The sequence below is a fragment of the Carcharhinus amblyrhynchos genome, chromosome 24, assembly GCF_965287045.1.
Source record: "Carcharhinus amblyrhynchos chromosome 24, sCarAmb.v2.hapA, whole genome shotgun sequence".
In the NCBI taxonomy this organism is placed as follows: Eukaryota; Metazoa; Chordata; class Chondrichthyes; order Carcharhiniformes; family Carcharhinidae; genus Carcharhinus; species Carcharhinus amblyrhynchos.
This window is the reverse complement of record NC_137347.1, coordinates 46421188-46443220: the sequence shown is the minus strand read 5'-3', so window position 1 is coordinate 46443220 and position 22033 is coordinate 46421188. Positions and strand designations below refer to the sequence as shown.

Genomic DNA, 22033 nt, shown 5'->3' with positions numbered 1-22033 from the left:
CGTCTTATTTAAAACTTGCCCCTCACACCTTAAACCTATGCCCTCTTGTAATTGACTCTTCCACCCTGGGAAAAAGCTTCTGACTGTCTACTCTGTCCGTGCCTCTCATAATCTTTCTGACTTCTATCAGGTCTCCCCACAACCTTCATTGCTCCAGTGAGAACAAACCAAGTTTCTCCAACCTGTCTTCATAGCTAATGCCCTCCAGATGTATGGGATTGAGACATATTGTAACTCCAATCCTCTGGGACCTCCCCTGTAGTCATGACGTGGAGATGCTGGCGTTGGACTGGGGTAAACGCAGTAAGAAGTCTCACAACACCAGGTTAAAGTCCAACAGGTTTATTTGGTAGCAAACACCACTAACTTTCGGAGCTTTGCCCTTTCGTCAGGTGAGTGGGGAGCTCTGATCGCAAACAGGGCATATAAAGACACACACTCCGTTTACAGAATACTGATTAGAAAGCAAGTCCTTACAGCTAATCAAGTCTTAAAGGTGTAGACAATGTGAGTGGAGATAGCATTAAGCATAGGTTAAAGAGATGTGTATTGTCTCCAGACAGGATGGTAACTGAGATTTTGCAAGCCCAGGCAAGTCATGGGGATTACAAATAGTGTGACATGAACCCAAGATCCCAGTTGAGGCTGTCCTCATGTGTGTGGAACTTGGCTATCAGTCTCTGCTCAGCGACACTACGCTGTCGTGTGTCATGAAGGTCACCTTGGAAAACGTTTACCTGAAGATCAGAGGCCGAATGCCCGTGACCTCTGAAGTGTTGACCAGCAGGAAAAGAACAGTCTTGCCTGGTGATTGTCGAGCGGTGTTCATTCATTCATCTGTTCTGGTGAGCTCCCCAATGTACCATGCCTCGGGATATCCTTTCCTCAGCGTATCAGGTAGACAACGTTGGCCGGGTTGCAAGCGTGTGTACCTGGTGTATGGTGTTCCCCCGTGAGATGATGATGATCCAGTATGTCTTGCAAGGTTGCTGTGGCAGGGTTGTGTGGTGTCGTGGTCACTATTCTCCTGAAGGCTGAGTAGTTTGCTGCAGACAATGGTCTATTTGAGGTTGTGCAGTTGTTTGAAGGCAAGGAGTGGGGGTGTGGGGATGGCCTTGGTGAGATGTTCGTCTTCAAAGACATATTGAGGACTCCAGAGAAGATGTCGTAGCTTCTCCGCTCCGGGGAAATATTGGACGACGAAGGGTACTCTGTCCACCGTGTCCCGTGTTTGTCTTCTGAGGAGGTTGGTGCGGTTTTTGGCTGTGGCGCGTCGGAATTGTCGATCGATGAGTCGAGCACCATATCCTATTCTTATGAGGGCATCTTTCAGTGTCTGGAGGTGTCTGTTGCAATCCTCCTCACCTGAGCAGATCCTGTATATATGGAGGGCTTGTCTGTAGGGAATGGCTTCTTTAATGTGTTTAGGGTGGAAGCTGGAGAAGTGGAGTATCGTGAGGTTATCCGTGGGCACGTGGTACAGTGAGGTGCTGAGGTGGCAGTCCTTGATGAAAATGCATGTGTCCAAGAATGCAACTGATTTCGGAGAGTAGGAGGGATTTTTTTTTCCAAAAATATACTTTATTCATAAAAATCTCAAGTAATCTATTACATTGTACAGGGCTTTGAGTAGCAAGATAATGCGAAATCAAAACATGTTTGCAGATCTGTCCAAATTACAGTGTCTATTACTATTTAAAGGGTGAAAAGCTGCAGCATGCTACGGTGCAGAGGGACCTGGGGGTCCTTGTGCATGAGTCTCCCGGAAACCCACCTTCTGGTTGCAGTGACTACACTTATGCAAATGTGACCTGCAACTACCAATCACCTTTGCCACTCTGCTGCTCTCACCTGGACACTTGCTTTCACTTGAAATAGGAATTGGTGATGTGGCAAGAAAAGTACATAAGAACATAAGAAATAGGAGCAGGAGTAGGCCATCCAGCCCTTCGAGCCTGCCCCGTCATTCAATAAGATCATGGCTGATCTGTCGTGGCTCAGTTCCACATTCCCGCCCTCTCCCCATAACCCTTAATCCCCTCGCTTATCAAAAACCCATCAACCCGTGTCTTAAAAATATTTAGCGAGGCAGCCTCCACCACCTCAACAGGCAGTGAATTCCAGAGATTCACCACCCTTTGAGTGAAGAAGCTCCTCCTCAACTCCGTTCTAAACCGCACCCCCCTTTATCTTGAGGCTGTGCCCCCTAGTCCTACTGTCCTTTCTGAGCGGGAAGAGCCTCTCCACCTCTATCCCATTCATCATCTTATATGTCTCAATGAGATCTCCCCTCATTCTTCTAAACTGTAACGAGTACAAGCCTAGTTTATTCAGCCTCTCCTCATAGCTCAACCCCCTCAACTCCGGAATCAGCCTAGTAAACCTCCTCTGCACTCCCTCCAAGGCCAAAATATCCTTGCGTAAGTACGGCGACCAAAACTGCACACAGTACTCCAGCTGCGGCCTCACCAATGCCCTATACAGCTGCAGCAAGACCTCCCTACTTTTATATTCAATCCCCCTCGCTATGAAGGCCAGCATCCCATTAGCCTTCCTGACCACCTGCTGCACCTGCAGGCTGGGTTTTTGCGACTCATGCACAAGGACCCTGAGCTCCCTCTGCAGTTTTTCACCCCGTAAGTAATAGTCCTTCCTACCATCATTAACAAAGAAAAAAGATGTAACCAGAGCAGGTGTGCTACTGACTGAAAAAAACAAGAAAAAAAAGGAAACAAAATGGTGGACAGAAATTATAGTCTGAAATTGTTGAACTCAGTGTTGAGCCTGGAAGGCTGTGTCCAATTGAAAGATGAGACATGAGGCAGTGATATGCTCCTCCTGCCAGATGTGGGCAATCAGGGAGCTATCAAGTGTCCCTGACGACTATGTCTATGGAAAGTGTGACTAGCTGCAGCTCCTCACAGACCTTGTGATTCAGTTGGAGAGCAGCTAGACACACTGCAGAGCATACAGGTAGCAGCGAGTGTGATAGATACTAGCTTCAGGGAGCTGGTCACACCACAGGTCCAGACGGGTAGATGAGTGACTGCCAGGTGAGGCAGGTGGGTAAAGCAGGACTCTCCTGTGATTAATCCCCTTTCAAATAGGGATACTGTTTTGGATCCTGTTTTGGGGGGGGGGGGGGGGGGGGGGGGGTGCGGTGATAGCTTCTTAGGGGAAAATACCAGCAGCAACCAGGCCTGTGGCACTACAACCAATTCTACTGTAGAGCACGGTCGGGCTAAGTCCAAGCAAGTGATAGTACTAGGAGGCTCGACAGTCGGGTGCTTCTGTGTCCACAAACGAGATTCTAGGATGGTGTGTTACATTCCTGGTGCCAAGGTCCTGGATGCCTCTGGGTTACAGGGCATCCTGAAACGGGTAGGTAAACAGACAGATGTCATTGTCCACATTGGCACTAATGACATAGGCAGGAAAAGGGAAAGAGGTTCTGCAAAGACAATTCCGGGAGTTAGGTAGGGAGCTAAAAGTCTCTAGGATAATAATCTCAGGATTCCTGAAGGGAAGTCATGTTTGACGAAATTACTGGATTTTTATGAAGATGTAATGAGTGCAGTTGACAGAGGGGAACCAGCGGATATGGTGTTTTTAGATTTCCAGAAGGTGTCCGATAAGGTGCCTCACAAAAGGTTGCTGCATAAGATTAAGGTACACGGAGTTGGGGGTAAAGTGTTAGCGTGGATTGAAGATCGGCTATGTAACAGAAAGCAGAGAGTTGGAATAAATGGGTGCTTTTCCGTTTGGCAGTTGGTGACGAGTGGCGTGCCGCAGGGATCGGTGCTGGGGCCTCAACTGTTCACCACATACATAGATGATCTGGAGGAGGGGACCGAGTGTAGGGTAACAAAGTTTGCGGATGAGTGGGAAAGCAAATTACATAGAGGATGCAGAAAGTCTGCAGAGAGATTAGATAGGCTTAGTGAGGGGGCAAGGATCTGGCAGATGGAGTATAACGTTGGTAAGTGTGAGGTTATCCACTTTGGAAGGAATAATAGTAAAATGGATTATTATTTAAACAGTGAAAAATTACAACATGCTACTGTGCAGAGGGACCTGGGGGTCCTTGTGCATGAATCACAAAAACCAGTCTGCAGGTGTAACAGATGATCAGTAAGGCAAATGGAATGTTGGCCTTTATCGCAAGAGGGATGGAATATAAAAACAGGGAGGTCTTGCTGCAACTGTACAAGGTACTGGTGAGGCCGCAACTGGAGTACTGTGTGCAGTTTTGGTCCCCTTATTTGGGAAAGGATATATTGGCTTTGGAGGGAGTGCAGCAAAGGTTTACCAGGTTGATTCCGGAGATGAGGGAGTTAGCTTATGAGGAGAGATTGAGTAGACTGGGCCTGCACTCACTGGAGTTTAGAAAGCTGAGGGGAGATCGTATAGAGACATATAAGATAATGAAGGGGCTAGACAGAGTAAGAGCAGAGAGATTATCTCCACTTAGAATGGAAACAAGAACTAGAGGGCACAGCCTCAAAATAAGGGGGAGTCAATTTAGAGCAGAGTAGAGGAGGAACTTCTTCTCCCAGAGAGTAGTGAATCTTTGGAATTCTCTGCCCATTGAGGCAGTGGAGGCTACCTCATTAAATGTGTTTAAGTCACAGATAGATAGATTTTTGACCAATGAAGGAATAGGATCTATAAAAGGTGAAGGAGGAAAAGTCTGTGCGGAACCGGAAGAAATGGCAGAGGTGCTTAATGAATGCTTTGCCTCGGTATTCACGGTGGAAAATGATCAGGGAGGTTGTATTGCAGGTTTGCGGCGGGCTGGAAAGATTGAGTATGTGGACGTTAAGAAAGAGGATGTGTTGGAACTTTGAAATTCTATCATGATAGATAAGTCGCCAAGACCGGATGGGATGTACCCCTGGTTACTGTGGGAGGTGAGGGAAGAGATTGCAGACCCTCTGGTGATGATCTTTGCGTCATCTCTGGAGACGGGAGAGGTTCCAGAGGATTGGAGGATTGCGGATGTGTTTCCTATTTTCAAGAAAGGGAATAGGGATAGCCCGAGAAATTACCGACCAGTGAGTCTGACCTCAGTGTTTGGTAAGTTGATGGAGGGGATACTGACGGACAGGATTTATGAACATTTAGAGAAGTTTAGAGCGATCAAAAATAATCAGCACGGCTTTGTCGTAAGGCACAGCAGGCAGGTCGTGCCTTACGAGCCTAGTTGAGTTCTTTGAAAATGTGACTGAACGCATTGACGAAAGAAGAGCGGTGGATGTGGTTTACATGGACTTCAGCAAGGCGTTTGATAAGGTTCCCCATGCAAGACTTCTTGAGAAAGTGAGAGGGCATGGGATCCAAGGGACTTTGGCCTTGTGGATCCAGACTGCAGAAGGCAGAGAGTGGTTGTGGATGGGTCTTTTTCTGCATGGAGGTCGGTCACCAGTGGAGTGCCCCAGGGATCTGTTTGTCATTTTCATAAATGATCTGGATGAGGAAGTGGAGGGATGGGTTGGTAAGTTTGCTGATGACACGAAGGTTGGCGGTGTTGTGGATTGTCTGGAGGGATGTCAGAAGTTGCAGCGAGACATAGATAGGATGCAAGACTGGGCGGAGAAGTGGCAGATGGACTTCAATGCGGATAAACGTGTAGTGGACCATTTTGGCAGGACCAATGGGATGAAGGAATACAATATCAAGGGTAGGACTCTTAGCCGTGTTGAGGAGCAGAAGGACCTTGGGGTCCGGGTTCATAGGACTCTTAAATCGGCCCTGCAGGTGGAGGATGTGGTCAAGAAGGCATATGGTTTACTGGCCTTCATTAATCGAGGGATTGAATTTAGGAGTCGGGAGATAATGCTGCAACTTTATAAGACCTTTGTCAGACCCCACTTGGAGTACTGTGCGCAGTTCTGGTCGCGTCACTACAAGAAGGATGTGGAAGCTATTGAAAGGGTACAGAGGAGATTTACAAGGATGTTGCCTGGATTGGGAGGCATGCCTTATGAGGATAGGTTGAGGGAGCTAGGTCTTTTCTCCCTGGAGAGACGTAGGTTGAGTGGTGACCTGATAGAGATATATAAGATGTTGAGAGGTATTGATAGGGTGGATTTTTGGAGGCTATTTCCCAGGGCTGAAATGGTTGCTACGAGAGGACACAGGTTTGAGGTGCTGGGGAGCAGGTACAGAGGAGATGTCAGGGGTAAGTTTTTCACTCAGAGGGTGGTGAGTGAGTGGAATCAGCTGCCGTCGGTGGTGGTGAAGGCGAACTCGTTGGGGTCTTTTAAAAGACTTCTGGATGATTACATGGGATTTAATGGGATTGAGGGTTATAGATAGGCCTGGTGGGTAGGGACACGATCAGCGCAACTTGTGGGCCGAAGGGTCTGTTTGTGCTGTAGTGTTCTATGTTCTGTGTTCTATTAAGGGTTATGGGGAGCAGGTGGATAAGTGGAACTGAACCACTATCAGATCAGCCATGATCTTATTGAATGGCGGGGCAGGCTGGAGGGACTAGATGGCCTACTCCTGCTCCTATTTCTTATGTTCTTACTTATGTTAAAATCATATTGCAGCTACATAAAATCTTGGTTAGGTTGCATTTGGAGTATTGCATACAGTTCTGGTCACCATATTACCATAAGGACGTGAAAGCTTTGAAGAGAGTGCAAAGAAGGTTCACCAGGATGTTGCCTGGTCTCAAGGGTGTTGATTATGAGGAGAGGTTGAATAAACTAGAATTGTTTTCCCTGGAAAGATGGAGGCTGAGGGGAGACCTAATAGAGGGTTACAAAATTCCAAGAGGATAGTCAGAGGCTTTTTCCCAGGGTTGAAGTGTCAATTACAAGGGCACACGGATTCAAGGTGAAAAGGGGAAAGTTTAAGGGAGATGTGCGGAGGAAGTTTCACGCAGAAAATGGTGGGCGCCTGGAACGCACTGCTAGAGGAGGTGATGGAAGCAGGCACATTAGCAACATTTAGTAGACATCTGGAAGGGTACACGAGTAGGGAGGGAATAGAGAGATATGGACCGAGGAAGGACAGAAAGTTTTTTCTTTAGTTAGGTCATCATGGTTGACACGGGCTCGGAGGGCCAAAGGCCGTATTCCTGTGCTGTAATTTTCTTTGAAGCTCTATTTTCTTTTGAAATGCAGTTTCTGAAATGCAGGTTGAACCTTATTGGAACAGTACAGCAGACCAAAGACAGAGATGTCAGCATGAAAGTAAGGTCAAGAATAAAAATGACAGGCCACTGGAAGCTTGGGACAATGTGGATAAAACCAAGGTGCTTCAAAAAGCAATCACCCAATTTGCATTTGGTCTGCCAGTCAGAGGTTTAGTCAGTGGGAAATTGAGGAGCAAAAATATAAGGAGATTAAAGATAGCTCCAAGAAAAATAAGGTGGTCGTAGTAGGGGATTTTAACTTTCCCAACATTGACTGGAACAACCATAGTATTAGAGGCTTGGATGGAGAGAAATTTGTTGAGTGTATTCAGGAGGAATTTCTCATTCAGTATGTTGATGACCTGACTAGAGAGGAAGCAAAACTTGACCTCCTGTTGGGAAATAAGGAAAGGCAGATGACAGAGGTGTTAGTGAGGGATCGTTTTGGGACCAGTGACCATAATTCCATTAGTTTAAGATGGCTATGAAGAATGATAGGTCTGGCCCAAAAGTTAAAATTCTAAATTCAGGCAAGGCCAATTTTGATGGTATCAGACAGGAACTTTCAAAAGTTAATAGGGAGAATCTGTTGGCAAGCAAAGGGACATCTGGTAAATGGGAGGCTTCCAAGAATGTATTATCAGGATTCAAGGTAAGCAAATTGCTCTTAGAATGTAGGACAAGGCTGGTAGAATTAGGGAACTCTGGATAACTCAGGTTATCGATGCCCTGGTCAAGAAGAAGAAGGAAGCATATGACATGCATCGGCAGCTGGGATCATATGGATCCTTTGAAGAGTATAGAGAGTGTAGGAGTAGAGTTAAGAGAGAAATCAAGAGGGCAAAAAGGGGATATGAGATTGTTTTGGCAGATAAGGCAAAGAAGAATCTAAAGAAATTCTACAAATACATAAAGGGGAAATGAATAACTAGTGAGAGAGTAGGGCCTCGTAAGGATCAACAGGGTCATCAATGTGTGGATCCACAAGAGATAGATGAGATCCTAAATGAATATTTCTCATCAGTATTTACTGTTGAGAAAGGCACAGATGTTAGGGAACTTGGGAAATAAATAGAGATGTGTTGACAAGTGTATATATAACTGAGAAGGAAATTCTGGAATTCTTAAAGCGCATCAAGGTAGATAAATCCTGGGGACCTAATGAAGTGTATCCCAGAACATTCTGGGAGGGTACGGAGGAGGTTATGTGTTCCCTAGCAGAGATAATTAAATCATCGACAGCCAGAGGTGAGGTGACTGAAGATTGGAGTGTGCCTTTGTTTAAGAAGGGCTGCAGGGAAAAGCTTGGGAACTACAGATTGGTGAGCCTAATGGCCCATTTGTCCATGGCAGCCCAAGAACACCCAGGTGCCCTTTCTATTCCTACCTTTCTGCACCAGCTCATAGCCCTGTGCTTTTTTAAAAAGAGTTTAGTCTTTGTCTCCACCATCAAGGTGGACCATGAATTCCAGATATCCACCACACTTTGTGTATAAAAGTTCTTCCTCATGTCCCCTCTGCACCTACTGCCACTTGTATTGAATCTATGTCCCCTGGTTCTAGAATTCTCCATGAAGGGAAATAATTTGTTTGCATCCACTCTATCTCTTCCCCTCATAATTTTGTACACCTCTATGAAGTCACCCATCAGCCACCTTTGTTCCAAGGAAAATAACCCCAACCTCTTCAATCTCTCCTCACAGCTACACATTTCTAACCCTGGCAACATTCTTGTAAACTTCCTCTGCACTCTCTCCAGAGCAGTTATGTTCTTCCTGTAATATGACCAGAACTGTACACAATACTCCGGTTGTGGCCTCACCAGTGTTTTATACAATTCCAGCATCCTTATTTTTATGCTATATTCCTTTGCCAATGAAGGAGAGCATTCCATATGCCTTCCTTATAACCTTGTCTGTTTGGAGCTATTGCCTTTAGGGACCTGTGTACTTGTACGTCAAGATCTCTCACTCCACTTATTGTGTATTCTCTATAATTGTTTGACCTCCTTAAGTGCATTATCTCATGCTTCTCTATGTTAAAAATCCATGTGCTACTTGATTGCCCACTCCACTAACCCATTGATATTATTTGGCCATCTTTGTGTCATTTGCAAATTTTCCAATCCTGCACCATGTTCACGCCCAAATCATTAATAAATAACACAAACAGCAAGGGTGCCAACGCCGAACCCTGTGGAACACAACTTTAAACAGCTTTCCATTCACAAGAGCATTATCAACCATTACTCTTTGTTTCCTGTTATTAAGCCAACTTTGATCCAATTTGCCACACTCTCCTGTTTCCCAAGGGCTTTTTTTTTGACCAATGTGCCATGTGGGACCTTGTCAGATGCCTTGCTAAAATCCATGGACTCAACATCCACTGCACCACCTTCATCAAGCTACCTTGTCACTTCCTGAAAGAATTTTGTCAAGTTCGTAAAACAAAACCTTCCTTTAACAAATCTATGCTGACCATCGCTGATAGGCCCATGTCTTTCTATGTGACATGATGGGGAGTTGCCAACGTTGGACTGGAGTAGAACATAGAACATTACAGCGTAGAACAGGCCCTTCGGCCCACGATGTTGCGTGACCAGTTAAAAAGCAATGACCCTCTAACCTAAACCAAACCCTTTCCATCCACAAATCTATCCACGGATCTCTTAAACGCCCCCAAACTAGGCGCATTTACAACTGCAGCAGGCAGGGCATTCCAATCCCTCACCACCCTCTGGGTAAAGAACCTACCTCTGACATCCGTCCTATAACTACCACAGTAAGTGGTCTCACAACACCAGGTTAAAGTCCAACAGGTTTATTTGGTCGCATGAGCCTTCAGTGTACTGCCCCTTCATCAGGTGAGTGCAGGATTGGTTCACAAACAGGGCATATTATATAGACACAAACTCAATTACAAGATAATGGTTGGAATGCGAGTCTTAACAGATAATCAAGTCTTTACAGGTGAACAAAAGAACTAGGAGCAGGAGAAGCCTTCTGGCACCTCCAGCCTGCTCTGCCATTCCATAAGATTATGGCTGATCTTTTCATGGGCTCAGCTCCACTTACTCGTTCGCACACCAGAATCCTTAATTCCTTTACTGTTCAAAAGTTTATCGACCCTTGCCTTAAAAACATTCAGTGAGGTAGCCTCAACTGCTTCACTGGCAGAAAGTTTCATAGATTCACAACCCTTTGTGTGAAGAAGTTCCTCCTCAATTCAGTTCTAAATCTGCTTCCCCTTATTTTGAGGCCATGCCCCCTAGTTCTAGTCTCACCGAGCAGTGGAAACAACTTCCCTACTTCTATCTTATCTATTCCCTTCATAATCTTATATGTTTCTATTAGATCTCCCCTCATTCTTCTGAATTCCAATGAGTATAGCCCCAGTCTACTCAGTCTCTCCTCATAAGCCAACCCTCTCAACTCTGAATCAACCTAGTGAATCTCCTCTGCACTCCCTCCAGTGTCAGTATATCCTTTCCCAAGGAGACCAAAACTGTACACAGTACTCAAGGTGAGGCCTCACCAGCACCTTATACAGCTGCACATAACCTCGCTGTTTTTAAACTCCATCCCTTTAACAATGAAGGACAAAATTCCATTTGCCTTCCATTTACCTGCTGCACCTGCAAACCAACTCCTTGTGATTCTTGCATAAGGACACCCAGGTCTCTCTGCACTGCAGCATGTTGCAATTTTTTTACCATTAAACAGCCCATTTTGCAGTTATTCCTACCAAAATGGATGACCTCACATTTACCAACATTGTACTCCATCTGCCAGACCCTCGTCCACTCACTTAGATTATCTATATTCCTTTGCAGACTTTCAGCATCCTCTGCACACTTTGCTGTGCCACTCATCTTTGTGTAATCTGCGAATTTTGACATACTACACTTGGTCCCCAACTCCAAATCATCTATTTAAATTGTAAACAATTGTGGTCCCAACACTGATCCCTAAGGTACACCACTAGTCACTGATCGCCAAGCAGAAAAACACCCATATACCCCTGCTCTTTGCTTTCTGTTAGTTCACCAATCCTCTATCCATGCTAATACATTACCCGTAACACCATGCACCTTTATCTTATGTAGATGCAAACAATGTGAGTGGAGAGAGGGTTAAGCACAGGTTAAAAATATGTGAATTGTCTCCAGCCAAGACTTTAGTGAGATTTTGCAAAGCCAGGCAAGCCGTGGGGGTTACAGATAGAATCATAACACACTACAGTGCAGAAAGAGGCCCTTTGGCCCATCGAGTCTGCACCGAACACAATCCCACCCAGGCCCCACCCCCATATCCCTGCATATTATACTCACTAATCCTTCTAACCTAGGCACTAAGGGGCAATTTCTTAGCATGGCCAGTCAACCTATCCCGCACATCTTTGGACTGTGGGAGGAAACCGGAGCACCCGGAGGAAACCCACGCAGCCACGAGGAGAACGTGCAAACTCCACAGAGACAGTGACTCGAGCCGGGAATCGAACCCAGGACCCTGGAGCTGTGAAGAAGCAGTGCTAACCGATGTGCATATGAACCCAAGAAGCCGGTTGAGGCCATCCTCATGCATGCGGAACTTGGCTATCAGTTTCTGCTCAGCGATTCTGTGTTGTCATTGGTCATGATGGCTGCCTTGGAGAACGCTCACCCACTTCTATGTGACAGTTAATCCTATACCTCAGGATTGATTCTACTAATTTGCTTACCACTGGAGTAAGAATAACTGGCCTATAATTGTTTGGCATTTACTTCAAGCTCTTTTTAAACAATGGAACTACATTTGCATTTCACCAATCCTCTGGTACCTCTCCTGTATTTAGTGAGGATTAGAAAATCAATTATTTGTCATTTATATTAATGATTTGGATGAGAATATGTGGGCATGGTTAGTAAGTTTGCAGATGACACCAAGATTGGTGGTGTGGTGGACAGTGAGGAAGGTTATCTCCAATTGCAGCAGGATCTTGATCAATTGGGCCAGTGGGCTGACAAATGGCAAAGGGAGTTTAATTTCGGCAAATGCTAGGTGATGCGTTTTGGTAGATTGAACAGGGCAGGATTTACTCAGTTAATGTAGGGCGCTGGGGAGAGTTACAGAACAAAGAGATCTAGGGCTACATGTTCATAGCTCCTTGAAAGTGGAGTTGCAAGTGGACAGAGTGGTGAAGAAGGCATTCGGCATGCTTGGTTTCATCGGTCAGAACATTGAGTTACAGGAGTTGGGACATCTTGTTGAAGTTGTACAAGACATTAAACTAGAAAGAGTGCAGAAAAGATTTACTAGGATGCTACCGGGACTTGATGGATTGAGTTTTAAGGAGAGGCTGAATAAACTGGGACTTTTTTCTCTGGAGCATAGGAGGCTGAGGGGTGACCTTATAGAGATCTGTAGAATAATGAGGGGCATAGACAAGAATATCTTTTCCCAAAGGTAGGGGAATCTAAAACTAGAGGGCATAGGTTTAAGGTGAGAGGGGAGAGATACAAAAGTGCCCAGAGGGGCAATTTTTTCACACAGAGGGTGGTGAGTGTCTGGAACAAACTGCCAGAGGTGGTAGTAGTAGAGGAGGGTCCGGTTTGTACAGGTCTCACCTTCTCCAGAGCCAGTCCCACTGCCTCAAGAATCTGAATCGTTCCTGGCTATACAGGCTCTCCAGCCATGTGTTTATTTGGTCTATCCTCTTATTTCTGCTTTCACTAGCATGTGGCACTGGGAGTAATCCTAAAATTACTACGTTTGAGGTCCTGCATTTTAATTTATCGCTTAACTTCCTGTACTCAGCTTGCAGGTTCTCATCCCTTAGTTTATCTCTGTCATTGGTACCAGTGTGTACCACAACCACTGGCTGTTCACCTTCCCTCCCCAGAATGCCCAGCAGCTGCTCCATGACATCACAGATCCCAGGACCAGGGAGGCAACATACCATCCTTCATTCATGTTCGCGACCACAGAAGTCTGTCTGTGCTCATAAATATTGAATCCCCTATCACTACAGCCTTGCCATTTTTCCTCCCATCCCTTTGAGCAGCAGAGCCAACAATGGTGCCATGAACCTGGCTGCTGCTGCTTTCCCTTGAGAGGCCATTCCCCCTTCCCCCCGCCCCCCGCCAACAGTATCCAAAGCTGTATATTTATTTGAAAGGGGGATGACCATAGGAGACTCCTGCACTCCCTTCCTGAGTCTTTTACTGTTCTTGATGGTCACCTATTTCTGCCTGTGCAGTCTTCACCTGCGGTATGATCACTTCACTAAATATGCTATCCATGACTTGCTCAACGTCATTGATGCTCCACAGTGAGACCACGTGCAGCTCCAGCTCTGAAATCCAGTTACCTAGGAGCTTCATTTGGATACACCTTCTGCACACATGGTCATCAGTGTCCTTCAGAGAGGTTGAATAAACTGGGATTGTTTTCACTGGAAAGACAAAGACTGAGTGGAGACCTGATAGAGGCCTACAAAAATTATGAGAGGCATAGATGAGGTCTATTATTAGAGGCTTTTTCCAAGGATGGAAGTGTCAATTACAAGAGGGCACAGGTTCAAGGTGAGAGGGGAAATGTTTAAGGGAGATGTGCGGGCAGTTTTGATGGGTGCCTGGAACACGCTGCCAGAGGATATGGTGGAAGCAGGCACATTAGCAACATTTAAGAGGAAACTGGATGGGTACATGAATGGAGAAGAAATAGAGGGATACAGACTAAGTAAAGGCAGAAGGTTTTTTAAGTTAGGGCATCGTGATTGGCACAGGCTTGGAGGGCTGAAGGGCCTGTTCCTATGCTGTACTTTTCTTTGTTCTTTGTTCATTTCATTATGCAGGAGGAGCATTGTATTTTTGCAGAGCTTTGTGTTTTTGGTTATTTCCATAAAATAGTAGCATTTATTTGGATGTAGCCAAGAGAGGTGTAATGTCATGTTTATTAATATTAGACAGTTGGGACTTTGGAAGCATATTGGTTTAATTCTTTGACTTCAGAAAGTTAGGATCAAATCTGCTAACATGAAAGATTTGTCTGTATTGGTGTACTGATGCTACATGAAATAAATTGGAGCAGCCGTTATTAAGTTCCATATGTTTCCAGTTTGCTCTTCATTGGGAGAGAAGAAATAGTTGATGTGGAAAATGAAAACATTACCATTTGTGCCCTCGAGTGGCATGATGGGGAACATAAGAACATAAGAAATAGGAGCAGGAGTAGGCCATCTAGCCCTTCAAGGCTGCCCTGCTATTCAATAAGATCATGGCTGATCTGAAGTGGATCAGTTCCACTTTCCTGCTTTCTCCCCATAACCCTTAATTCCCTTGTCTATCAGAAATCTATCTACCCATGACTTAAATATATTCAACGAGGTAGCTTCCACCACTTCAATGGGCAGAGAATTCCAGAGATTCACCGCCCTTTGAGTGAAGAAGTTCCTCCTCAACTCTGTTCTAAACTGCACCCGCCCCCCTATTTTGAGACTGTGCCCTCTAGTTCGGTTTTCCTTTCTAAGTGGAAAGAATCTCTCTACCTCTACTCTATCTAGCTCCTTCATTATCTTGTAAATCTCTATAAGATCCCCCCTCAGCCTTCTAAACTCCAATGAGTACAGGCCCAGTCTATTTAATCTCTCCTCATAAGCTAACCCCCTCATCCCCGGTATCAGCCTAGTGAACCTTCTCTGCACTCCCTTCAAGGCCAATATATCCTTTCGCAAATAAGGGGACCAAAACTGCGCACAATGCTCCAGTTGTGGCCTCACCAGTGCCTTGTACAGTTGCAGCAAGACCTCCCTGCTTTTATATTCTATCCCCCTCACGATGAAGGCCAACATTCCATTTGCCTTCTTGATCACCTGCTGCACCGGCAGACTGAGTTTTTGCGATTCGTGCACAAGGACCCCCGGGTCCCTCCGCACAGTAGCATGCTGCAGCTTTTCACCCTTTAAATGATATTCCTTCCTACTATTATTTCTACCAAAGTGGATAACTTCACATTTGCTAATGTTATACTCCATCTGCCAGGTCATCACCCACTCACTCAGGGAAAGAAGGGGTTAAAAACATTAGGACAAAGCAGTGAGAATTTGACAGTAGCCTAACATTAGAATGTTTGCCAATTGTGGATATCCAATTGGAGTGGTGTTTCATTTACCTGCATGGATGTTAGGACTCTAGATTAGGATTAAAATGTAACAGAGCCAAAGCATTTTCCTCATTTAATGGTTTGATTAATGCAAGAATCCTCTGTGTTCCTCTTCCAACATATTAACTCCAAAAACCCATTTGGTTTATGATATTTGTGGAAGAATTTTTTCATTAATTTGCTTTTACATCAAGATATGAAGAAACGTTATGCTTTGACTCCTGATCAACTGCAATTTATTTGTTGTTTGTCATTAGGAGTGGCTCAGGAACTGGCTTGACAAGCCCTCCCCTTGCAACCCAGACTGTGATCCCTCTGAAACACAATAAGATCCCTGAATTACCTCTTGAGAAAGGCATTCTGTTCGAAGTTCACCTACTCTTCTGCCACCTCGTAGCTTTGTTTGTTCATTACATCAACATCTATAAAACTGTATGGTGGTATCCTCCTACTCATCCACCTGCACTTACATCACTGGTGAGTATCATTTTATTACTCCTTGTGATCCAGTATTTGAGAGATATTTTGCCTAATGGGTCAGTGGAATCCAACTTTCTGTTTGACTGTCTAAAATGCCAGTGAGACTTAATGTTGATATGAGAGAATACGTGCATGTTCATGTTTACTGCACTGTGAAATTCATGGTATTGTGATGGCAAAATGTTATGCTGTATGCATTCTGTGCACCAAATGAGTTTCTATTCAGCTCCTGTTGTGCTCTGGCATTGAACATCCTTGCTCAGGGCTTAAGAACACAAACTTAAAACAAGAATAATCTTTTCACTATCAAACACACTTCTACAACGATCCATGCAAAATCTATACAATCAGAAACTTGGTAACCTTGCAAGTTTTCTGCACACTTATCAGAACTCTTAGGTGAATCAAATCGCCTTCGTTAATCGAGGGATTGAGTTTAGGAGTCGGGAGGTAATGCTGCAACTTTGTAAGACCCTTGTCAGACCCCACTTGGAGTACTGTGCACAGTTCTGGTCGCCTCACTACAGGAAGGATGTGGAAGCTATTGAGCGGGTGCAGAGGAGATTTACCTCCTAGATTGGGAGGCATGCCTTATGAAGATAGGTTGAGGGAGCTAGGTGTCTTCTCCCTGGAGGGACGAAGGTTGAGAGGCGACCTGATAGAAGTTTATAAAATATTGAGAGGTATAGGTAGGGTGGATTCTCAGAGGCTATTTCCCAGGGCTGAAATGGTTGCTACGAGAGGACACAGGTTTAAGATGCTGGGGAGCAAGTACAGAGGAGATGTCAGGGGTAAGTTTTTCACTCAGAGGGTGGTGAGTGAGTGGAATCGGCTGCCATCGGTGGTGGTAGACGCAAACTTGTTGCCGTCTTTTAAAAGACTTCTGGATGAGTACACGGGATTTAATGGGATTGAGAGTTATAGATAATTCTATGGCCTGGTAGGTATGGATATGATCGGTGCAACTTGTGGGCCGAAGGGCCTGTTTGTGCTATAGTGTTCTATGTTCTATGTTAAAATGCTTCTACCATCCTCAATCCTCTTTTTGATAGCATGGATCATGAATTATTCTTCATACCAGTACTGTTGTACTGGCACACACCAGTATTCTGTTTTACAGAAAAAAATGAGATTTCTGATAGGTCCCATTTTGAAATGTTTTCCTTCGCACCTTTGACTGTTTTGATGAAGTTTGCTGCTCCCAGTACAAGCCTGAAGGTACAGATTTTTAGTAATTGAGAAGGAATCAATTTTTCTATTCATTCATAGCAAATGAGCATTGCTAACAAGGCTATCCTTTGTTTCTACCCTTAATTGCACTAGCCTCCTCGAATGTAGATTGGGGGCGCAGATTAGTTGGTAGAACGGCTGAGGAACAGTGGAGGATTTTTAAGGAGATCTTTTTCGGTATTCGGCAGAAATATATTCCGATGGTAAAGAAGGAATGTAGGAGAAGGGAGAACCAGCCGTGGTTATCGAAGGAAATAAAAAAGAGTACTAAATTAAAAGGCGATGCATTCAGAGTGGCTAAAAGTAGTGGGCGATTAGAAGATTGGGAAAAATTTAAAAATCAACAAAGAATGACTAAGAAGGTGATAAAGAAAGGAAAGATAGACTATGAAGCTAAACTAGCACTAAATATAAAAAAGGACAGTAAAAGTTTTTACAAATATATAAAGAAGAGGAGGCTGGCTAGAGTGAATGTTGGATGCTTAGAGGATGAGGGGGGATTAGCGGTGGGAGATGAGGAAATGGCGGAGGCTTTGAATAAGTTTTTTGCCTCCGTCTTCACGGAGGAGGACGTGAATAGTTTGCCGGATCTTAAAGATAGAAGGATGGTAGGAGTTCAGGGCCTGAATGCGATTACTGTCACTAGAGAGGTAGTGCTTGATAGACTAATGGGACTGAAGGTGGACAAGTCCCCAGGACCGGATGGAATGCATCCCAGGGTTCTGAAAGAAAAGGCAGCGGTGATAGTGGATGCCTTAGTAATTATTTACCAAAATTCGCTGGGTTCCGGGGAAGTGCCGGAAGATTGGAAAATGGCTAATGTTACACTGCTGTTTAAAAAAGGTAGCAGACAAAAGGCAGGGAATTATAGGCTGGTTAGTTTAACGTCTGTAGTTGGAAAAATGCTTGAATCCGTCATCAAAGAAGAAATAGCGAGGCACCTAGAAAAGAATGGTTTGATCGAGCAGACGCAGCACGGATTCGTTAAGGGGAATTTATTGGATTTCTATGAGGATGCGACTAGTGCGGTAGACAGAGGGGAATCGGTAGATGTGGTGTTTTTAGATTTCCAGAAGGCGTTTGATAAGATGCCTCAGAAGGTTAGGGTGCACGGAGTTGGGGGTAAGGTGTTAGCGTGGATAGAGCATTGGCTGTCTAATAGGAAGCAGAGAGTTGGTATCAATGGGTGCTATTCTGATTGGCGGTTGGTGACTAGTTGAGTGCCACAGGGATCGGTGCTGGGGCCTCAGCTATTTACCATTTATATAGAACATAGTACACTACAGCACAAACAGACCCTTCGGCCCACAAGTTGCGCCGATCACATCTATACCTACCAAGCCATAGAACTATCTGTAACTTCCAGTGCCATTAGATCCCATATACTCATCCAGAAGTCTTTTAAAAGACCCCAGCGAGTTCGCCTCTACCTATAGACGATCTGGAGGAGGGGGCTGAGTGTAGGGTGACGAAATTTGCTGATGACACGAAGGTGAGTGGAAAAGCAAATTGCATGGAGGGTGTGGAGAGTCTGCAGAGGGATCTGGATAGGCTGAGCGAGTGGGCGAGGACCTGGCAGATGGAGTATAATGTTGGCAAGTGTAAGGCTATCCACTGTGGCAGAAATAATAGTAGGAGGGATTATTATTTAAAAGGCGAAAAGCTGCAGCATGTTAAGGTGCAGAGAGACCTGGCGGTCCTTGTGAATGAGTCGCAAAAACCTAGTCTGCAGGTGCAGCAGGTGATCAAGAAGGCGAATGGAATGTTGGCCTTTATAGCGAGGGGGATAGAATATAAAAGTAGGGAAATCTTGCTGCAATTGTGCAGGGTACTGGTGAGGCCGCAGCTGGAGTACTGTGTGCAGTTTTGGTCGCCATGCTTGCGGAAGGATATATTGGCATTGGAGGGAGTGCAGAGGAGGTTCACTAGACTGATACTGGAGATGAGGGGGTTGGACTATGAAGAGAGACTAAATAGACTGAGTCTGTACTCGTTGGAGTTTAGAAGGATGAGGCGGGATCTTATAGAGACGTATAAGATAATGAAGGGGATGGATAGGGTAGAGGTAGAGAGATTCTTCCCGCTTAGAAAGGAGAGCCGGACTCAAGGGCTCAGCCTCAAGATAAGGGGGGGGTGCAGTTTAGATCATCTTCGCTCAAAGGGTGGTGAGTATCTGGAATTTTCTGCCCGTTGAATTGGTGGAGGCTACATCGCTAAATATGTTTAAGTCATGGGTAGTTAGGTTTTTGATAGACAAGGGAATTAAGGGTTATGGGGAGACAGCAGGAAAGTGGAACTGATCCACTTCAGATCAGCCATGATCATATTGAATGGCTGGGCAGGCTCAAAGGGCTAGATGGCCTACTCTTGCTCCTATTTCTTATGTTCTTATGTTCTGTTCTTATGTTCTCCTGCGCTGTAATAATTATGTGTATGAAGGTATGAGGCAGTCTAATGTACAAAGCTCAGAAGTTCATCACAGCATGACTTTGAGGGGTATCTTACTGTCTTCACAGCCATCATTTGAGATGGTGTGACAGCAAGTGTCTTCAAAGGAGCTGATGTTAGAATATTGATTTTTCAATCAAGTTTACTCTTTCAACAATGTTCCAATTCCAGTCTGTAAACCTAATCCTTTTATGAGACCTCTCTCCCTGCTTTGAGTTTGAGGGTCAGTTGAAGCATCCTTACTACCTCTAATATTTAAGAGCATTTAACTCATACTGGGGAATCACAGCCAGCATCTTCCTGTTTTGTATAGCTAGGATTTTACCACTGACCATCAGAACAGCCCTATAATTTAGCATAGGAAATGGAATTATGATTTGGCAACATTAGAGTGGTAAAAAAGATTTGCACTTAGAACATAGAACACTACAGCACAAACAGGCCCTTCGGCCCACGAGTTGCGCCGACCACATCAACACCTACCAATCTATAGACCTATCTATAACCCCCAATCCCATTAAATCCCATATACTCATCCAGAAGTCTTTTAAAAGACCCCAGCGAGTTCGCCTCCACCACCACTGACGGCAGCCGATTCCATTCACTCACCACCCTCTGAGTGAAAAACTTACCCCTAACATCACTTCTGTACTTGCCTCCCTGCACCTTCAATCTGTGTCCTCTCGTAGCGACCATTTCAACTTGGGGAAATAGCCTCTGAGAATCCACCCTATCTATTCCTCTCAACATTTTATAAACTTCTATCAGGTCGCCTCTCAACCTTCGTCTTATATAGTTTCTTATATAGTTTCTTTCAGTACCTCAAATTGTCTCAGTCCTTCATAGCCAATTAAGAGTTTTTGAAGTTGTTTTGATTTATTATTGTCACATATATTAGTATACAGTGAAAAGTATTGTTCCTTGCGCTATACAGACAAAGCATACTGTTCATAGGGAAGGAAATGAGAGAGTGCGGAATGTAGTGTTACAGTCATAGCTAGGGCATAGCGAAAGATGAACTTAATGTGAGGTAGGTCCATCCAAAAAGTCTGATGGCAGCAGGGAAGAAGCTGTTCGTGAGTCAGTTGGTGTGGGATCTCAGACTTTTGTATATTTTTCCAGACGGAAGATAGAAGAGAGAATGTCTGGGGTATGCAGAGTCCTGAATTATGCTGGCTGCTTTTCCAAAACAGCGGGAAGTGTAAACAGAGTCAGTGGTTGGGAGGATGGTTTGCATGATGGACTGGGCATCATTCACAACATTTTGCAGTTTCTTGTGGTCTTGTACAGGGCAGGAGCCATACCAAGCTGTGAGGCAACCAGAAAGAATGCTTTCCATAGTGTATCTGTAAAAGTTGGTGAGAATTGCAGCACATGCTGAATTTCCTTAGTCTTCTGAGAAAGTAGAGGTTTTGGTCATATGGTTGGAAGTATGGTTACTGTTGTAGTGCAACCAGGGGAATGCTGTAGCATTGTGGTAATGTCACTGGACTAGTAATTGAATGATCCTGGTAAATGCTGTGGTGAAATTTGAATTCAGTAAAAATCTGGAATTAAATCACATTGGTGATTGAGCTAAAAACTCATCGGGATAACTGATGCCCTTTAAAGAATGATTATTACTTGAATGGGTGTAAATTGAGCGTGGTGGATACTCAACGAGACCTTGATGTCCTTGTGCATCAGTCGCTGAAAGTAAGCGCGCAGGCATATTTGGCAGTAAAGAAGGCAAATGGTATGTTAGCCTTCAAAGCGAGAGGATTTGACTATAGGGATAGGGATGTTTTGTTGCAATTGTACAGGGCGTTGGTGAGGCCACACCTAAAGTATTATGTGCAGTTTTGGTGTCTTTATTTGGCTGTCTCCTCAGAATCCTCTCAGATGATTTACATATTAGCATTTCCAACCTCCACTCCCAAAAACATCTTTAAAATCTTCTCTCGTTCTCATGCTTTCTCTTAGTGATTTCCATTTTGATATCCAGACCAAGTTTTCCAAATGACATTTCTGAACAAAGCTCCTCCTCCACTTTTAACAGGGAATCCTGTCCAGCATTTCAACCAACCACCTTGACCACTGTTCAAATGTTTCATATTAGCTTTAACTCTAAATTCTCAGACTCTTATTAAAATGACATTAAACATTTCATTTAACTTTTGAAGCCTGAGGCTTCCTATAACCCAGACCAAAAACTCCAAGGTGTTTTATACCTAAGTCCTAAGTTTTTATATTTGAATTTGGCACGGGTGAGCATAAGATGTTTCACTCCAGGTATGATTCAAGTGATCCACTGGGAAGCTTTTATCAAACAAAATTCATTTACAGTAAGTAGTCTCACAACACCAGGTTAAAGTCCAACAGGTTTATTTGGTAGCATAAGTTTTCAGAGCACTGCTCCCTTGCCAGGTGAGTGAAGAGTTGGGTTCACAAACAGGGCATATATGTTCGTCCATTGTCATCGATGAGGACCTTGACACTAGTAGTCATTTTGAGGCTGGTTGCAGGGTGTCCGAAAGATGACTGATCAGGCAGTTCGGGCATAGAATGTCCTGGCACATATTGGATAGACTTGTGTAGACACTGTAGTTGT

General features: G+C 44.5%; 1 protein-coding gene across 2 annotated transcripts in view; it reads left to right on the top strand.

The window, feature by feature from the left end:
* Nucleotides 1–22033, top strand: part of tmem39b (transmembrane protein 39B) — a 119616-nt gene that overhangs the window by 25444 nt on the left and 72139 nt on the right. For both annotated transcript variants that reach the window (XM_080211481.1, XM_080211482.1), the window contains exon 3: nt 15543–15762. In XM_080211481.1, coding sequence (XP_080067607.1) covers nt 15543–15762 — 220 coding nt within the window. The remainder of the gene's footprint in view (nt 1–15542; nt 15763–22033) is intronic.